Below are 18,025 nucleotides of genomic sequence, written 5' to 3' on the forward strand. Positions count from 1 at the left end.
CGAGCCTAACAAGCCAAAAAGAGGGTGAGCTATGGAGGTTAGGCTCTTCAACCCCCACCCTCTGTGATTCTGATTCTGAACAAAGATGGCCTTCCAGGCTCCCCTGGGGATGAATTCAGGGAGCTCAGGGCTTCTGGGATTTGTTAATTGAAATTGTTCTTCTTTGTTATTCATGATCTCTGTTTGTTTGCTTTTCTATGAGGTTTGAGGTTTTTTCTTTTACGTGGTTGGTGTAAGCACACGTGCTTTTGTATTGAGCTCTGTTTTTGTTCTTGCCTAAAACAGAGGCTTCACCTTATAATAGTAAATTCACTTTGGTTTGAGGATTTCGTATCAAATGGTGGTTAGCAAGTCACATATTCTAGGAGCCATCTAACATATGATGAATTGTATCACGCGATCATAGACCCTTCTCGAGACATAAACCACAATCAAGATATTTAGACAGCAATTATTCCGAAGAATGTGATTAACTTATTCTGATCCCCAGTGCATGAAATGATTGTATTCCAAAAGAATAAAACAAATTATATTATGTTAGCCTAAGATTCATGACTGAAAAAAAAAAATTTACTTTACAGCACATAAATAGAGCTCGCAACACCCTACAAATCACAAATGCAGGTTATGAGTTATCTACCTTCATCAATCGAAGAATGAGAAATTGAATTTCTAGAATACTCCTCAACAAAACTACTCCCCGCAGAGGCTTTGGTAACACCTGTGTATCCACTACTAGCATTAGTATTGGTAAAAGCTGAAGTAGAGGTGGTTGTCCAACGTCCTCTACGGCCCTGAAGTCCAGGTTTACCAGGCCTTGGCAAGGTAAATGAATCACTCGAAAACATGAGATGGATAGAGTTCATGTCAGGCCGGTCTGCAACGCTTGCTTGACAACATAGAAGTCCTAGTTGAATGCACATTGCTGCCTCATCAGGATTGCACCTGGCCAGGGTTGGGTCAACTAGGTCCAGTGCCTTCCCTCCTTGATACAGCTTCCATGTCTGCACAGAAGAGCGATGAAAAATTGTAAGGATTAAATGAAATGGCTGAGAGCACATCTTCTTCTATTCATTTCCATAAAACCACTGGTTGTATGCTAATCAACACTTCAGAGTAACTTTACTTGAACATCAATAACAATTAACCTCTGCGTATGTGTAGTTAATTAAGTTCATACAGTATATTTCACAAGCTTCCACTTTGATAAATATTTAGGCATTCATTGCACTACTCTACTCTGCATTTAAAGTCGGTATGTGAAGTCCAGGTTCAGTTAGCCTATTCTTATGAAACAAATTAGCCTTCTGGGAAACGTTACAAATTTCAAAATTAATTCCTAAACATTAGAATTAAAAACAATGATGATTCGACTAACTGATGCTTCTGTTCAATTTTCCCCCTCATTTTATAGAGCTTCTGTTTTATTTCTTGCACAAGTTGCATCAAAACCTCTCCGGGGAAGTAACTTACATAGCTCAAGAGGTCTGCCTTTTCTCTTTCAAGCCGCCCATCATGGTTCTTTCTCCCGCTGACAATCTCCAACACCAAGACTCCATAACTGAAAACATCTGTCTTCACGGACAAATACCCATGCATTGCATATTCAGGGGCCATATAACCACTGCAGTTAACAAAAGAATTTCTCAGTTTCATTTTTCACTGCTACTCCTCACAGAATTCCCATATGACACAGTTACAGCAGGGGACCAATAGGATGAAATGGTAAAAACTTCGTATGGCATAAGGGCAAAAGGAATTGTTGAAAAGAAACTACTCACTGAGTACCAGAAATCCTAAATGTATTTACATGAGTGTCCTCCCCAGGAAAGAGTCTTGCCAAGCCAAAATCCGAGATTTTTGGATGGAGTTTCTCATCCAGTAATATATTACTAGCTTTGATGTCCCTATGAATGATCCTTTCTGGGGCCTCTTCATGAAGGTAACGAAGACCTCTTGCCACACCCATAATTATCCGAAACCTCGTCGTCCAATCCAGGGTTCCAGATTTCTGTTTATCTGAAAAAAAAATTAATTTCCCACTTATTATTACTAGTCCTACTACCTACTAGTTTAACCAAATGAAACAATCCATTCAATCTGATGCTGAATGTATGTAAATTCCAATAGGGGAAGAGCAGCATACCAAAAATAAAGTAATCAAGGCTTTTGTTCGGAAGATACTCATAAACCAGCATTGATAGGATTTTTAGTACTTGTGCAAACAGTGTTAAAAATCACATAAAATACTTGCAAGAATACAAGGCTATTGTAGTATAGATGCTCATGCAAGGTCGTTTTCCTCAAGGACTAATTAGCAATTTATGTAAAAACAAATTCCAATTACTACTTAAAATAAAAAGTCAAGAAAGATGATTATAAATTTGGTGGATTCTAAAAAACAAATATTAAACAAAAACAAATACGATTGAGAGAAAGAGTTTTGAATATCAATTTATAAAAACACTAGGGTTTCACCATCACCTAGCAATCCTATGAACTTTTACCAATTACTTATGATTTGCACATGCCACTTTGAAGGTTAGGTTTTCCTAATGTATATTCTACTTGGAACCTCCAACACAGAACGTGTATCCAACATGCAACCCGTCCGGACGTTCGGATCAAATCTGAACATGAAAGACTCATTAAGTTTTGTGAAAACCCTTTGAAAAACCATGCAACCCTTAAGACGTGGTGTTCATCTTAAGTGAAATTACAATTATTAATCACAAGAAGCTAGCATCAATTTCAGGGAACCTTCCGACCAAAATTGCATCCAATTACTTTTCTAAAGATCCTAATGGTGATCAGGCATTAAGACAATTAGATAGTTTAAAACAGTGATTAACAATTCAAAATACGCATGCACTCATCATAAGCAATTAAATAAAAATCACATATTCATGCTAAGGTTCAAGGCTTCACCCTAGCAAAAGAAATTTAGTTACGCATACTCATAATTGAAATCCAAGAAAATATCATTAAGAAGAAAAGAACGAAAACACCTGAAAGTTGTGAAAACCCAAAACCCTAGCAATTGCTCTCCACAATGCAAAGTTCAAAAGTGAAAAGGGAGTCCTAAATTCCTTGTGAGAAAGAGCTTAAATATCCCTTAAAACCTAGCTGCCAATGTACAGCTTTTCTATCCCCACAAGGAAACTAATTAAAGTAAAATAATACTAGGAAATAAAGTCCAAATTGGAATAGGAGAATTTGCCCAAAATCAGCCCAGCCACGTTTTGGCCCCAAATCTCCTCCAAATCTGGCCCAAGATAGCTTGTTTTAAAGATAAAAATGTTCTGAACACTTCTCTAGAAGGCCACAAACCCATCCGAGGTCATCTTGGGCTCCAAAAACGCAATAAAAGCCCAACACGTCACTATTCCAGCACCGCGCACTGCTCCTTTATTTTATTGCCAGAAAATAACCGCTTGGAAGAAAAATCTGAAATTTTGATACGATCAAGCTAAGTGACTCAAGAACGTCCTCCAACTGGAATTACTCCAAAATTCCTCAATTTGATTATGTTTTGCTCCAGAGAGAGTCGAAAGTCCTATATTGAAAATATAATTCAAAGTATCAAAATTCTTCCAAAATATTAACCAAAATATACTAAGAATGAGGTTAAATATATAATATAAAATATGTCCATCAAGCATCTTCTCAGGTCCTTCTACACAACACCCCAATAACATCACCAAATTCTTGTGCTGAACTCTCAATAACAACTTCACCTCGTTAGTGAATTCTCTAGCTCCCTGTCTTGAATCCAAAGAAAGCTTCTTTACAGCTATTTCTTGACCATTTGGCATCAGACCCTGCACACAATTGGAAAAAAAAATTTGACTAATCCGAAGAAAATAGAACAAAGTATTAGTAAAGCTCACAAATTTAGTTACCCAAGAAAAAAAAGATCAAAATTTTACTCTCATACCATAACCATCTGAAGAACAGACGGCACTGTTCCTCCAATAAATGATGAATGCAAACAGAAAAACTGAAGAAAAAAATTACAAAAATGAAAATAACATTCTCTCGGGTCAGATGCAGTGAGAACTCAATCAATCTGAGAAACTATCGTTCAATCTCAAAAGGCCAAATGTTTGTCCTCAAATTAATCCGCAATTACAGCAAACTACAGGGCTAATCTGGTGATTTGCGCTTCCGAGATTAACCCTGACTGAGCTAGTTATTTAGGAGACCGTACCTTGTAAACGGGACCAAAGCCTCCGTGACCGAGTTTGTTGAGGTCGGAGAAGAAACTGGTGGCGATTTGCAGAGAGTGGAGGTCAAAGAAGAGGTCAAACGAATCCAAGGCATCGTCGGCGTAGTCGGAGCGAGCTGAGCCGGCACCTCTGCCAGCTTTCAGCCTCTCCAAGCAGGCAAAGAAACCGGAGCAAAATCCCATGAACGCATAAAACCGGCCGCAAGTAGTACTAAGAGTAGGAACTGCTGCTTCAATCGATTGCAGCAACTACCATACAACGTAGGTCGCACGGTTACGAAGGAGCTGGCGACGACTGTCTTTAAATGAGTCTGTAACATTATTTGGCATCTTGTGTCCATATCACTTGGTTGTGAAGTTAAACCAATAATACTTTCTGCGTAAATATACAAAATAATACTTTCTGCGTCATTATACGAATAAAAATTCATACTTCAATGTAAATTATAATCTAAAAATTCATTCACATTAATTTGTTTGAACTTTTTCAAGTATGGGTTTGTTGCTTTGTCTTCTTGACAGGGACAAGTTATTACATAATTCTGGTCAAGGACACGTATTCCTTATCATGAAATCCTTGAGGTCAACGGCTCAACTAATCTTAAGTCCTCCTGTTCTTGAGGTGAAAGGATTTAGTTTCATGTAGGGCTAATTTGGTGATTTAGTCATCTGGAAAGGGTAGGTAGCAATAAACAACCAACTTTATTGACATCAGAAAAATGGTGACACGTGGTTTTGATAATGGCCAAGCTAGAATTTTTTATGTGTGAGGGCCTTTTACAAATTATAAAGAATCAAAAATTTGAATTCACAATACATATAAAAAATAGTGTAGATATATCACATATGTCAAGAATTATATTGCTTATTGGTTGCAATTATAATTGTTCTCTACAAAGGGATAGACAAATACATTCTGAGCAAGAAAAATTGCAAGAGACAGACAAAGAGTAGCGATTTAGCAAATATCTTTAAAGTTTTTTTCCCCATTAAACCCAAAAGAAAGAAAAAACAAAAATCAAAATTTCCCAAATTAAAAAAAATCTTAAACCCCTTCATACGTTCATATCATACATGAAAAAATATTGACTAAGTATGAAAAATGGTTTTTCGGAATAATCATTTTCTCAAGATAATTTTTGGCCGCTTTTATTCCTTACACATCAAATAAGAAAACTTGATTTTATAGGATTTTAGTATAAAGTATATATTGACTTAATCATCCATCATTTTTAGCCTAAATCGTATTTTATACTAAAATCGATTTTTCATATTTTGATTTGGTGGGAATTTGATTTTCTAGCATTTTTATTTGAATCCAAATAGGGGGTACTTCCTTATTTACATGTAAACTTAAGTAAATGGAGTAATATAAAAATAAATTAAAGTAAAAAGACAAAGACATTTACTTAAATGTTGAAAATGAAAATAAAGTAATCTGTACACTTGAAGTGCACCACCACAATCTGAGCAAGGGTGCAATTTGAACTACCTCCTTATGCCTTCATAGGTCCGCCACAACACATGTGGGTACATGTCAAAACGTAAAGTATTTGAAATAATATACATATAAAAATACATAATAATATATTACTTTTAAAAGAAAAACAAACTTGAGTAAGGGCTCGGAACCACACTAGTCCTATGTGGCTCGGGCCCTGGTTATGATGATATACAAACAAAATTGTTGACCACAAGCATAAAGTATTTGCATCGTCATTTTCTATTGTCAGTAAAATTTGTGTGATTTTTATCAATGGTTAATCACTCTTGACTTCACTATTTATCAGTGCAAACCATCTAAAGTCAATTAGTCAATGGAGTAGGTTTTTTGAAGTACAATATGTACATAATTATGATGCCGTGAAAATTCAAATATGAGATTTCTAGTTTGTAAGTTAAGATTAATTTTCATTGAACTAATCCTTTTATGAGTAATTTTTCTTCTGCTAGTTTATTCACAATGAATGTTAAAAAGTCTTCACACGTTTAGTAGTTGTCCAAGCAATGAGAGTTTTACTTCTTTTTTCTTCTTTTGGTTTAATGAGATAGTTGTACGTATGAATGTTTGACTTATGTTATAATTTGTTAACAAATAAGTTACCATCAAATAATAAAATATACACACACAATAAGTCTAGGCCGTATGGAAATTCAAAGGATTGAATGAAAAAATTATGATATCCTGGTTTTATTTGTGTTGGCGGCCTCTCAATGTCATGGTGACAATTATTTCATCATTTACAAGTTATTGACCCAAAAAAAAGAAGGTCATTTATATTTTTTTAAGGCTCGGACTAATTCAAGAGTCGGACTCGTAAAGCAAAAAACCAAATTGAATACTGACTTGATATAATAACCACTACAGACGGCAGACAACCATGTGTGTGAGTTTGTTATCGTCAAATTCAAAACCTAGTTTGACAATCTTATTATATTTTATGATGTTATGATTCTCGGAAAAAAAAAAAAGACAATAACAAAGAAATTAGAGAATGACAAGTTAGAAAAATACTCTTATTCACTTCTCAAAGAAAATATAGAATATTACTGTATCTCCTCATAAGAAAGGAAAATTCATAAAGTGCTTCGCAATAATACTGATGATATATCGTATTAATAATTTTATATATGTTGTAATTACTTAAATTTAATAAAACAAAATATGTAACATTACGTGATATGTCATACATAAAATGTCTGAATAGGATAATCATTTGAAAATCCACGTGGCATTGCGAATGTGGCGTTGAGACAAAAATGGGAAAAATGTGAGAAGTGGGCTCGAATGTTGTTGCAAAAAGAGAAAAAGGGTTGGCCCAACCCATTAAAGTTGGAATTGGGTATTGGGCTTTATTGGGTTAGGAATTGCTTATGACAAATTGATCCACTCCCAAGACGGGCCTTTTCATCAGCGTGATCCGAGTTTAATTTCACATTTCACATCATAAGTTTGACTTGTAATTGAATTTTCCACTATTTTACTCTTTGCAGGTAGCCAAAAAGGCCCCTCATTTGTTCGTCTTTCCATATTTACCCCTACGAGAGAGCTAGAATTACCTCCTTGGTTGTACCGCACCCTTGTCTCCCTCTTTTCCCTGAGCACAAGCCGCCATTGACGACCACCACCTGAGCTTTCATGCTCAGAAGCAGGCATCAGAGCGTGGCCGTAGTTACTCGATCCTAGAAAATGTTGTTTGTATAGAAACAACGGACATAAAAAGAAAAATTGCTTAAAGAATTTCAAGATGAGGTCGTCTTGTTCAGATAGAATTAACATTGCCGCGAGCGCTCAGAAACTCGATGTCGACAATCGGATTCCTCTGCGTATATACTTTCGGATCGCTAATAATATCCTCAAACAGGTTTCACTTCACTCTCTTCATGATTTAGTAGCAATTTTAAATTCCTATTAATTTTGAATTAATTTAGGTTGCGAATTTTGAATTTAGTGTGTTCATCAAATTATTTTGGAAGTGGAACCCTAATTGTTGATGCTCTGTTTGTGCGCGCCCGCTCGCGCTTTTTATGTTCTTATTTATTTTGGATTATTTTAGATATGTGAATTTCAGGTAGCTCAAATATATTGTATAGATCAAAATGGTTTATTGAGGTGCCAAAAATTGTAATTGGTAGCTTGCTGTTGATAGGACCCGAAGGATCACTGGAATTAGTAGAATATAGTAGAAGAAGATACAAACACAACAAATTTGATCACTCGAGGAGTTCTTCCTTCTAAGTAGGACATAAGTGAAGAAGGAAACTGATAGCAATATTCTTCGGCCAAAACAAAAGCAATATTCTGGACACTTACCATATTCAACACACTAAAATTGTGGAAATGTATCAGTTGTATAGTGAGTTGTAGCTAAATTGAAGTGATTATTTCAGTTCAATTATCTAGAGCTTCCTATATAGGTGCCAATGCCTCCTCTCCTGTGCATTCATATATGTTGCTAAAATGTACACCAGAAATGCTTTTTTCTCTTAATATTGCAGCCTGTGCTTTTTCTTATTTAATTTGTTATATTGATGTTTTGTCATTCCTGTAATCTTCTTGCCCTTTATTTTCCTAGAAAAATATTCACACATGAATTTTTTTCCCCTGGTTTAGTTTCTTGCTTTCGTCTTAAAATGTCCTTGCTCCTAAAGAAGTTGTTACATTGTAGGCGGACATATTTCGACAAGAGAGGAATATTATAGACCTATACATTATGCTCCTAAGGTTTTCAAGGTAAGTAACAAAGATATACAACAAATGTGTCTGTGTGTGTGGATATGCAAAATATGTTTTAAAATAACACTGAAATTTGTTTGTGTGCTTCAGTTTGGTATCTGAGACAATACCATGTCATCGAGACTACAGAGCATCTGTTCAAAGGGAAAAAGTTTTTTTGAAAAAGGTACAGTTATAATCTCATCTTTAATTTATAATAAAACAATTTTTTTTGTTTTGCTATTATTGTGCACAATCTGATTTTAGTTTGTTGCTCAAGAAACTGTTTAATGCTCTAAACGAGCTGGAGGAGCTAAAGCCAGCAGTGAAACAGAAGAACGATGAGTTTAACAGAAGGAATGAAAATCAAAACAATGGGTGGGGCCGCAATCACCAAATTGCTGCTGTGATTCAATCTCCTCTTAAGAAGCAAACTTTGAGTAGTTATGATCTAACCAAGGTAGAGTTAGTGCTTCATCATACTAGTGGAAATTACTATGAAGGGTGTGTTTCTTATCCAAAAAAGTGGAAACTACTTGTCTCAATTTTCATGTGCTTTGTTCATTGCCTTTTGGTAAACTTTGACTTCAATCTTTTATCCATCGACTCTGTTGCCTGCCAGTGTTATTTTCTCATGCAACTTTGTTGCTTATTTCTTTTTCCTACTGCTATTTTATATGTTTCTTGCTTACACAATTTTGATTCCTATGCTTATTATACATCTGATAGGCAGGACAGTTTTCCTATCAAACTCCAAGGGCTCAACAGGTTTCCTATTCAAGGCCTGTGGAAGATCAATTTCGCAAACTGTAAGTATTACATATTTACAAGGGTATCTTCTTTATATTCTTATACCAACACTAAGAATGTGCATCACATGCTTTACTCGCAAACTTTAGTTTAATTCCATGAGAGGGTAATTCAATGATTTTCAATATTTATGGGGCAGTGAGAAAATGAGTTGAGTTTGAATCATATTATGAATGCTCGAGGCTTGATCATCCTTGTTTGTTGACGTCTTGCAGATCTGTTAGTATCCCACTTCCAAGGGAGGAAACTCTTTCCAGGCATTCTATTCTGGGCCCAAACGGGCTTCATGGACAGTGGCAGCCACCTAGAAGTGATATAGGGGTATGATGTCTCTGAAAATTTTTTTTTGGGTTCAAAGTAGAAAAAATGTTGACTTTTCTCTTAATTGCAGGTCCGATATCCAAGCATTTTAGACTTGACTCCTATTGAAATCCCCAGGTCTCTCTCCTGGTTAACTTTCTAAAGTTCTTTTTGGTTGTTCTGTACCTTAAGTTAGATTGGATCTAAATAATGGGAGATGCATTCTTATATTCATGAAGGCATGATGTGATTGTTGAAATTGGGACTTGATTATTTTTTTTAAAAAAAAATTCCTGAAGTTAAACATTTCAGGCAGTTCATATTCCATGATATATTTTACTTCTGTTTTTGAAGAGTTTATAGCTATATATATGCGTCATCTGATAGTCTTATATTTTTGTTATGGGCAAACAGACTGGGACAGTCCATAGAAGAAGAACATACAATTATAAAAGACACTAGCAATTCAGAACCTGAAAAGTCAACTTTGGACCCAATTCTTACCCAAAATACTGATGATGGCCCGATGCTTCCTACTGAGGAACTTCACTCCCTTATTTCTTTCGAATCAACAGAAACTCCTGATCATACAAAAATTATTAGACAGCCTTCTCCTCCACCTGTCCTTGCCGAAGTACAAGATTTGATCCCAGCAGTTTCACCTCAAGTCCCTGAGGTAGAATGTGGACTGGAGACTCTCTCATCGGATGACTTACTTCGTGCTGAATCTCCCCTGCAATTACACATTGTGAGATTCATGACAATTTCTTTTGTGTTAACAATATTTTCTTTAATTTTTGGGCTTTTAGCTGTTTTCCAGGACTGGAAAATTGGAAATTTTGAATATGTAAGATCGTTCTGATGATAAAAGCTTTTAATAACTACTCTCTCATATATGTGAAAATCAATTACATTGACATAAATTTGTAGGTGCTCCTATTACATAATCATATATTTCTCTCTGTAGTCAACGACAATGATGGAACATTTCATGAAGCTGGCCAAGTCAAATACTGATAAGAACTTAGAGACTTGTGGCGTCCTAGCAGGCTCCCTTGTAAGTCTGCATAACTTAATTACTGTTCTCAGTGTTTAACTCCTTAAGATTCTAATGTTTCAAATATTTCTGTTTGTCAGAAAAACAGAAAGTTTTTTGTTACTGCTCTCATCATACCAAAGCAGGAGTCAACGTCAGATTCTGTATGGCAGTTTTAAATCATTGGCGCTGTTTCCTTTTTCTTTCCTTACTGATATACATGTGTATATATATATATATATATATATCAGTGTATTTTATATTATATTTGGCCTGGAGATAGAACTCAAGTCAAATGTTCACTTTCTTATCAGTGTCAGACCACGAATGAAGAGGAAATTTTTGAAGTTCAGGATAAACAATCTCTTTTCCCTCTTGGCTGGATACATGTGAGTGCTTTGTTAATTTTAATTGGTAGTATGGTTGTAGTTACATATGTTTCAATGCCTAATCTATATTATGCTTATTACTTACTCTTTAGTTTTCAACCATTATGCTGACCAATTAATTGTTCGCTATGGCACAATTTTCAGACTCATCCTACACAGTCTTGTTTCATGTCGTCGATTGATCTTCACACCCATTATTCATATCAGGTGAGTGCAATTTACTGGTAGTTGAGATATTTGCTACAGATTGAATTCATTCTCCAACTGGAACGTATGTTCCATTTTTTAATTTTAGGTTGTGCATTTTGTGTTATCAAAATGTTTGTAACAAATGAGGGTTGTAATCAAAGCATAATAGCTTTCACATTATTTAAAGCTTGATTTCCATCTAATTCCACCCCTAGGCTAACCCAGGCCATGCTATTCAATGAATATTGGAAAAGTGCCAGCATGATGTAATTAGTATTGAAAATGAAAAATGTAGATTGCAAAGAAGCATTCTAGATTCCTTTTCAATTTTTTTTGCATCAAAGTTCATTTAATGTTCTGCTGGCTGAAATAACCCCCTCTCTACAAAAGGGGGAAAAAGGAAAATCCTACACACTGACCTTACAAAATGAACCCTTAAAACCTTTGTTAAGAACTTGCATAGTGTCAGTTGGAAGCCACTTTTGATTGCGTAAAGGATATGAATTCATTTGTGATAAACAGAGGCTAAGCCGTTAACATGTAAAATCATAGTTTACACAAATACTTATTTCATCTTCAGATTATGTTGCCAGAAGCTGTTGCAATTGTCATGGCACCAAAAGGTGGTACAAGGTAAAAACATCACAGCTCCTTGAAATATGATAGCAGAAATAATTTTTGCTTACCGCTGTATATATTATTTTTGGTACATTGTCTTTTGTTTTTTCACTGTGCAGAACTCATGGTATATTCCGATTGACAACCCCAGGTGGCATGTCAGTCATTAGACAGTGCCAACAGCGTGGTTTTCATCCACATGATCAGCCACCGGATGGTGGGCCCATTTACAAGACATGTGCAGATGTTTATATGAACCCCAATCTAAAGTTTGACGTCATTGATCTTCGATAGTTTACCCAAATGATATTCAGATGGCTAACCTTCATTCATGCAATTGTTCATAAACATGAGTACAATATTATTGGTTTTACTATCAGAGTTGGTCTTTGTATCGTATGTAAAGAATGAAATGTTTCTAGCTGTACATTGGATGGCATATGGACCAATTAGTAGGCCATCCTTGAACTCGAATGGCTAAGTTTTTAAGGGCATAGGATTATTTCCCAAGATGTATGACTTGCATTACATTAAGGTTTGTATTGGAGTCAAAAAGTGTAAAGAGAATGACTTGCATTTTACGGGTTTTATTATCAGCTGCAGGTATTTTGAAGATATTCTCGTCTAGAGAGCTAAAATTATATTTTGCTTTCCTATTGGTGAAATTGTCTGTAAATTGATGATAGTGATATATTTATGTGAAGGGAGGAGAGTTGGCTGAAATCCGTATCACCTTTCCTAAGAAAGAGAGAGAGAGAGAGAGAGAGAGAGAGACCAGAAGTGAAACTATAATCCTCCTCAGACAATCTGTGTGAAGAAGATGACAACTTCAGATGGTGGTTGCTTTTGAAATGAGCTAGGTTTCCTTTATCATTTACCCTTGGAAGCAGTCTTTCTACCTGCTTTGTTTTCACATGAACCCACATCATCTTTTTCTTCCAGAAGTGGACCTTTCCAATAGACTCTGAGAATTACATTATCTGTCTTGTTTCATTTTTTGGTTGATGGAGAAGCTTCCTTTAGCAGGTGAAAGAAAGAGAGCATCTTTATTTAAACTGGGTTGGGTACCACCAAACCATACGACAGGATAGAATGATTCCTCATGGAGCTATGTTTGTTTACGTCCACCTCATCGAGTGTTCTTGTGTCACCAACCATGCTCATTGCTCAAGTGGGCCCCTCATCTCATACAGTGGCAGTGAGAGTGCTTATCATGATTCATCATGTCCTGCCAAGCCAAGTAGAAGAATTGCAAGTTAGAAGAACCTTTGTGGGTTTGTGGGGAGTCTCTCTGTATCTTAATAATCATCCACCCAAAGAAACGAAAAGAAGAAGAAAAAGAGAGAGATTGGTTTGGTCACATCACATGGCCAGTTGCCAAAAATGGATTGCACGTCCTCTACAAGCTACAAACAGTTGCAGCCTTTTGGGTCCATGACTCCCTGCTATGCTCCCATCCCATACCTTTCTGTTTTGCCCATCAACCCAAGGAGTGATTGAGCTTCTACCTCCTAATCTAACTTCACCTCACCCATGTCACCACCACCAAGAAAGAAAAACCAAAATTTAAGCCTTGAACAATACGTATTGTATTTTGAGAAAGATAAATAATAAATTTTATTCGCTTTGATTACAACTTGTCAAGTAAGAGACTTTTATCTCAAGTGGTTTAGAGTAGTTATCGTCGTCGTGTGTTCGAATTCTCATTCCAATATTGTATAAACAAACAAAATTACAACTTGCTAAGCCTAAACCTACACTTGAGTCCTATATTAGACAAGTCAAAATATAAGAAAAGGATCATATGGGCCTACAAGGACAGTGAGGGCTTTAGCATACCAGTCGTCTGTTCCTATCCGTAACTCAATTTTTCTTAAATGAAACCTTTTTGGGCCTAAACTGGAGTCCTTGTGAATATTTATAAAATGGAGTCAAAGGTCAACAATGCCGAACAAACGTGCTTATTCAGGATTATCCTTGTGAATAGAGGTATGACATTTTAAAACGTAAAAAATGTTAAAATGGTAGGAAAAAGAAGGTGATTTATTTTTTTTTCTCGGTTTCACTTTTGTTGAGTTGAGCACAAGGCAACATAAACTCTTGCTTCAATGAAACTTTTTAGAGAATGTCAAACACATCCTCGCAAGCAATAGTTTAGTTTATTTATTGTGTGTGTGTGTTTGTGTACGAAGAGACGAAGAGACGAAGAGAGGAAGATGGATTGCATGTCTGCAAAGACAGAGTAGACTGCATGCATTTTCATATTGTGTTGTGTGTATCTCCTACCTACTACTAAGTCAGTCCAAATCTTTCATTATATATCATCACCACCTCAATTATTCAAAGTATCTTTCAAGTTTCAACTAATCCTACCCTTTATAATTAATCATCATTATTATAATTATTAATGCTTACTCAGTCATTTTGTTTACCAAGTCATCCTCAATGCTTGATTAACCCAATTACAAACAATTGATGATGATGGTACTGCATAAATAAATTCTGGGCCCAGCTGAGGCAAGACAACTAATTCTCTTTTTGAGGGCCAAAAATGAAGCAATTATCATTTGATCATGCAGAGATTGGAGGATACTATATATAATTGTATTCACATGAACTGCTGTTCAATGATTTGCAGCATCAATCAAACAAAATGCTTATTAATATGAGTAGTTATAATGATTGGCAAATCTGTTTTACCATTGTCTAGCTATTGCCAAACCAATTAGTACCTCCATTGTTGAAACCATGTATTTTAATTGTTTTTGGAGCAAATGGATTGCAATTTAGATTTGGTTGGTTGGTTGGTTGGTTGGTCTGGTTCTTTCATTTGATGTAACCTGACCTTTGAGAGATAATTAAGTTTCACGAAAATAGTTTTTGAAATCTTTTGCCCGTTTTCAGCTCATTTGTGTATATAGGTGGGTCGAGCAGCTGTCATGTTTTTTTTTTTTTTTTTTTTTTTTTTTTTTCATGATGCAACATCCCATCTTACAACATCTAGTCAGCAGCACCACCTTTTTGTTTTTGTTCATAATTCATTCAAGCTTTGATTAACCACTGTTTAAAACTTGAGGCTGTAATTAGTTGAGCTTTTAAGTCACAGGGTTGACACAATTAATTAGTGTTGGCATAATAATCAGGTACTTGCCATGAATGGACAATTCAGAAATGCGCTTCAAGGAAAAGACAAATTATTGAAATTTAGAAATTGACCTTATACCTAGCTAGCTATTATGCAATTTCTGTCTTGTGTGATGCAAGAATTCAAAAGAACAAAGCAAGGGCATCAATCAAAGCCTGTGATTTGTGATTTAGTTTCCATTGAAATGCAGAAAGAAAGAGAAAGATGTGATTGGATTGGAAGGAAGAGAAATTTCAAACCTAGAGGTGGCAGAATGTTCTTCTAACCTTTTTGTTTATTTATAGTTTAATTTGTAATGATTTTCTCTATAAAGAAAGAAAGAAAGGAAGGAAAATTTGAAAGAGAAGAAAAGGGCCTACTTGGTGGTTAGGACTTGGGACGGCATGGCAACCTCAAAAGTCTAACATGTGGTAAGATGAGGGACCGAATGAGCTTCCTTAACTTCTGGCTTTAAAGAAAACTACTACAAGATTAAGCTAAACATTTCTCATAATTCTCATAGTCTTGCCTGGTTTATAATTCTCTCTCTCTCTCTCTCTTCTTTTTTTCCTTTTTCTTTTGAGTCACTCACATCAGTACATTTTCCAATTGTTTCTACCTTTTTGGGATCATTCTCTTTAGTATATATACTACTTTCCTCAGTGCTGTTTTTCTTTGCCTCTCCGCAAGACAGTAACTCTTGAAACTTTGTCACGTCTCTCTCTCTCTCTCTCTCTCTCTCTCTCTGTGTCAACGTTGAGTTTCAAATTCTCATCTTTAATTGCAAGTTGCAAAGTTGTTATCCAAAGCTGTCACAAACAAAGATTTCTTCTTCTTAAACAACAATTTCTTTTCCCTATCATATTCTCCCTCTTTTGTTTCTACTCTCTGTTTTTTTTTATTACACAAACAAAAATATTAGAAACTTTCCTCCTCTGCTTCATTTCCGGAGGAGGAGGAAATCCAATTGATCCTCTGATCTTAGAAATTTCCATAAATTACTCACAGTTCTTGAAACTTGTGCAGAAAAGCTGCCATTCTCTGTTTTTGTCCCCTTTGTTCCTGTAAATTTTCAAATTTGCCTTTGTTCCTCTTTTTTGACTTCCAAGTCCACCCCATCATGTCAATTTTCAAGCCCTCATAGTTGAAACCTCAGCATTTTCATATGCCATCACATTCTTGAATTCATTCAAACTTCTTCAACTCTTGTTGATTCTTCTCAAGCTCATTATATCCTTGAAGGAATCTTTGTTAGTTAGCTCCTTTTCGTCTGCTTAACTACTTTGATCCAGTCATTATTTCCTCTAGACACCATTTTTCCTTCTGCTTCCTAATCAAACATCAATATGTGCTCAGAAGCCAGTCCTCCCAGATTATCATTTTCGCTTGATCTTGGTCAAGCAGATGTTTTACCAGTTGGTCACAACCAGCCTCGCAGGGACACATCACTCTTGGACTTGAATTGTGACTTTGAGTTTAGCATCAGCGGCAGCTTCAGGCATGAATCTTCTTCGGCAGACGAGCTTTTTTCTCATGGGGTGATCCTTCCTATGCAGCCTAGAGAAAGGATTGACGAGGCACCGAAACGAATAGCTAACAGTGAAGCCAGACATAGTGCTTCCCTCCCTCCTCTTCCAAGTCCCCCATCAAATGAGAACCAAAAGAAAGAGAGCGTGAAGGAAGTTGTTACGGATATGAATCCTGATCATCTGGAGCTGCACAAGCCTCAGTCCAAGTCTTTCTGGGGGTTCAATAGAAGCAGCAGCCTCAACCAAGACAACAAGAAGAGTTTGCTTTGCTCCCTGCCACTCTTGTCAAGAAGCAATTCAACTGGATCGGCTCCAAATCCAAATCCAAAGAAAACCACATTTAAGCAAAGCTCGTCACAAAAGCAATCATCAAATATTTCTATGTCAAAGTCGTCTTCATATTCATCATCGTCTTCCTCCTCATCGAACCCGTATGCAACGCTGCCAAGGCCCCCATCAAAGAAGGGTTACAATGGATCATCTTACTACGGCAATGGTGTTCGGATTAGCCCCGTCTTAAATGTACCATCTCCTTACATTTCCAAAGGAACTGCAAAACTCTTTTGTTTGGGTTCTTTTTTACACCCCGGCGGGAAAGATAAGAAGGCCAAGAAATGATTTATTCGCAGAAATCTTGTGAGTTTACTCGGAAAGAAGAAACAGATTGTTCAGTTTGTACAGTAAAAAAAAAAACACACAGGATGGGTAGGAGGAGGGTCTTGGCAGGCTGACTGAAGCATGTTAAAATGTCATTAACTCAGGTGACACAGCAGGTGCCCTTATTTTCAGGATTTGTCTTCATTATGAGGGAGGGTTGCTTTTGATTATTCTAAAAGTACTTTTGGTCTGTCTTCTTCTATGCTAATGAACATTGAACATACACACACTGTTTGTTCAGCTAACCTTTTTGTTTGTAAACTTTGTAGTTATATATGAATCAAAGATTATTCACCTTTTTCCAATAAGGATTTGTTGTGGTTGAAGAGAAGAAGGGTGAAGGAGCTGGTTTCAGGGGTTGGGTTTGGAAAACAAGTCCACGTTGAAATGGCCTTCGCTTTCTAGATTTCTTGTCTGGATTAACTTTTAGCTGTTGAGCTAATTTAATCACGGACCATGTGTCTTCGGTTCGTCATCAAACTTTTTTTTATGTTGGGGTCTAGTCTAGCATAGCATGGCTAGATGCCTTGTTCTCCTACAGTATACGGTACCAAAGGCTATACATAATGCTGTATCTACTTTTGGTGACGTTGGCTTGACATGACCATAATGAATGAGACCTATTATGAATTTATCTGGTAAACGGTAACCTCATGTGAAGGTAAAACTTCGTAGAAAAAGAAAAACACAACTAATCTCCCGAAATTACTATTATGTATTTGCCACTTAGTTTCCTCTTGTCCGACTGTCTCTCCTCTCCTTTACATTTGAACTTATACCGACAATTGGCAGTTGGCACTGAAACCGGGGAAAAAAGATGAAAAAAACTTGATTCTTCCTTGTATTGATGTACTTTTCCCTGTTTAGTGGTGTATACATCATAAGAATTGTATGCAAAGGTTAACAGAAGGATAACAGATTATAGATTG

The 18,025-nt window shown here is 36.1% G+C and overlaps 3 protein-coding genes across 3 annotated transcripts; 2 read left to right on the forward strand and 1 right to left on the reverse strand.

The window, feature by feature from the left end:
• Nucleotides 491–4,568, reverse strand: LOC18777476 (putative receptor-like protein kinase At4g00960). Its single transcript, XM_020563405.1, has 6 exons — nt 4,211–4,568; nt 3,663–3,821; nt 2,147–2,198; nt 1,782–2,019; nt 1,474–1,624; nt 491–1,004 (listed from the first exon to the last, which is right to left on the reverse strand). The coding sequence occupies exons 1-6, from the start codon at nt 4,409–4,411 to the stop codon at nt 633–635; spliced, it is 1,173 nt and encodes a 390-aa protein (XP_020418994.1). The 5' UTR covers nt 4,412–4,568; the 3' UTR covers nt 491–632.
• On the forward strand, nt 7,171–12,401 carry LOC18776070 (AMSH-like ubiquitin thioesterase 1). Its single transcript, XM_020564378.1, has 14 exons — nt 7,171–7,593; nt 8,398–8,462; nt 8,556–8,631; nt 8,725–8,904; nt 9,174–9,253; nt 9,470–9,575; nt 9,646–9,692; nt 9,969–10,302; nt 10,522–10,611; nt 10,692–10,754; nt 10,905–10,979; nt 11,124–11,186; nt 11,749–11,801; nt 11,906–12,401. The coding sequence occupies exons 1-14, from the start codon at nt 7,477–7,479 to the stop codon at nt 12,078–12,080; spliced, it is 1,524 nt and encodes a 507-aa protein (XP_020419967.1). The 5' UTR covers nt 7,171–7,476; the 3' UTR covers nt 12,081–12,401.
• LOC18776811 (vitellogenin) lies at nt 15,296–17,728 on the forward strand. Its single transcript, XM_020563803.1, has one exon. It carries the CDS (start codon nt 16,257–16,259, stop codon nt 17,055–17,057), a length of 801 nt encoding a protein of 266 aa, XP_020419392.1. The 5' UTR covers nt 15,296–16,256; the 3' UTR covers nt 17,058–17,728.

This window comes from Prunus persica, chromosome G5 (assembly GCF_000346465.2).
Source record: "Prunus persica cultivar Lovell chromosome G5, Prunus_persica_NCBIv2, whole genome shotgun sequence".
NCBI classification, from domain to species: domain Eukaryota; kingdom Viridiplantae; phylum Streptophyta; class Magnoliopsida; order Rosales; family Rosaceae; genus Prunus; species Prunus persica.

Bases quoted from the DNA above. Each gene is read 5' to 3' on its own strand.
- LOC18777476 (XM_020563405.1), bottom strand. From the start codon at position 4,411: ATGGGATTTTGCTCCGGTTTCTTTGCCTGCTTGGAGAGGCTGAAAGCT. The intron at 1,625-1,781 runs GTGAGTAGTTTC...TGTTAACTGCAG, and splicing joins TTTAGGATTTCTGGTACTCA to TGGTTATATGGCCCCTGAAT. The intron at 1,005-1,473 runs GTAAGTTACTTC...TCTTCTGTGCAG, and splicing joins AGGCAGACCTCTTGAGCTAT to ACATGGAAGCTGTATCAAGG.
- LOC18776070 (XM_020564378.1), top strand. From the start codon at position 7,477: ATGAGGTCGTCTTGTTCAGATAGAATTAACATTGCCGCGAGCGCTCAG. The intron at 8,632-8,724 runs GTACAGTTATAA...TTGTTGCTCAAG, and splicing joins AAAAAGTTTTTTTGAAAAAG to AAACTGTTTAATGCTCTAAA. The intron at 10,303-10,521 runs GTGAGATTCATG...TTCTCTCTGTAG, and splicing joins CTCCCCTGCAATTACACATT to TCAACGACAATGATGGAACA.
- LOC18776811 (XM_020563803.1), top strand. From the start codon at position 16,257: ATGTGCTCAGAAGCCAGTCCTCCCAGATTATCATTTTCGCTTGATCTT.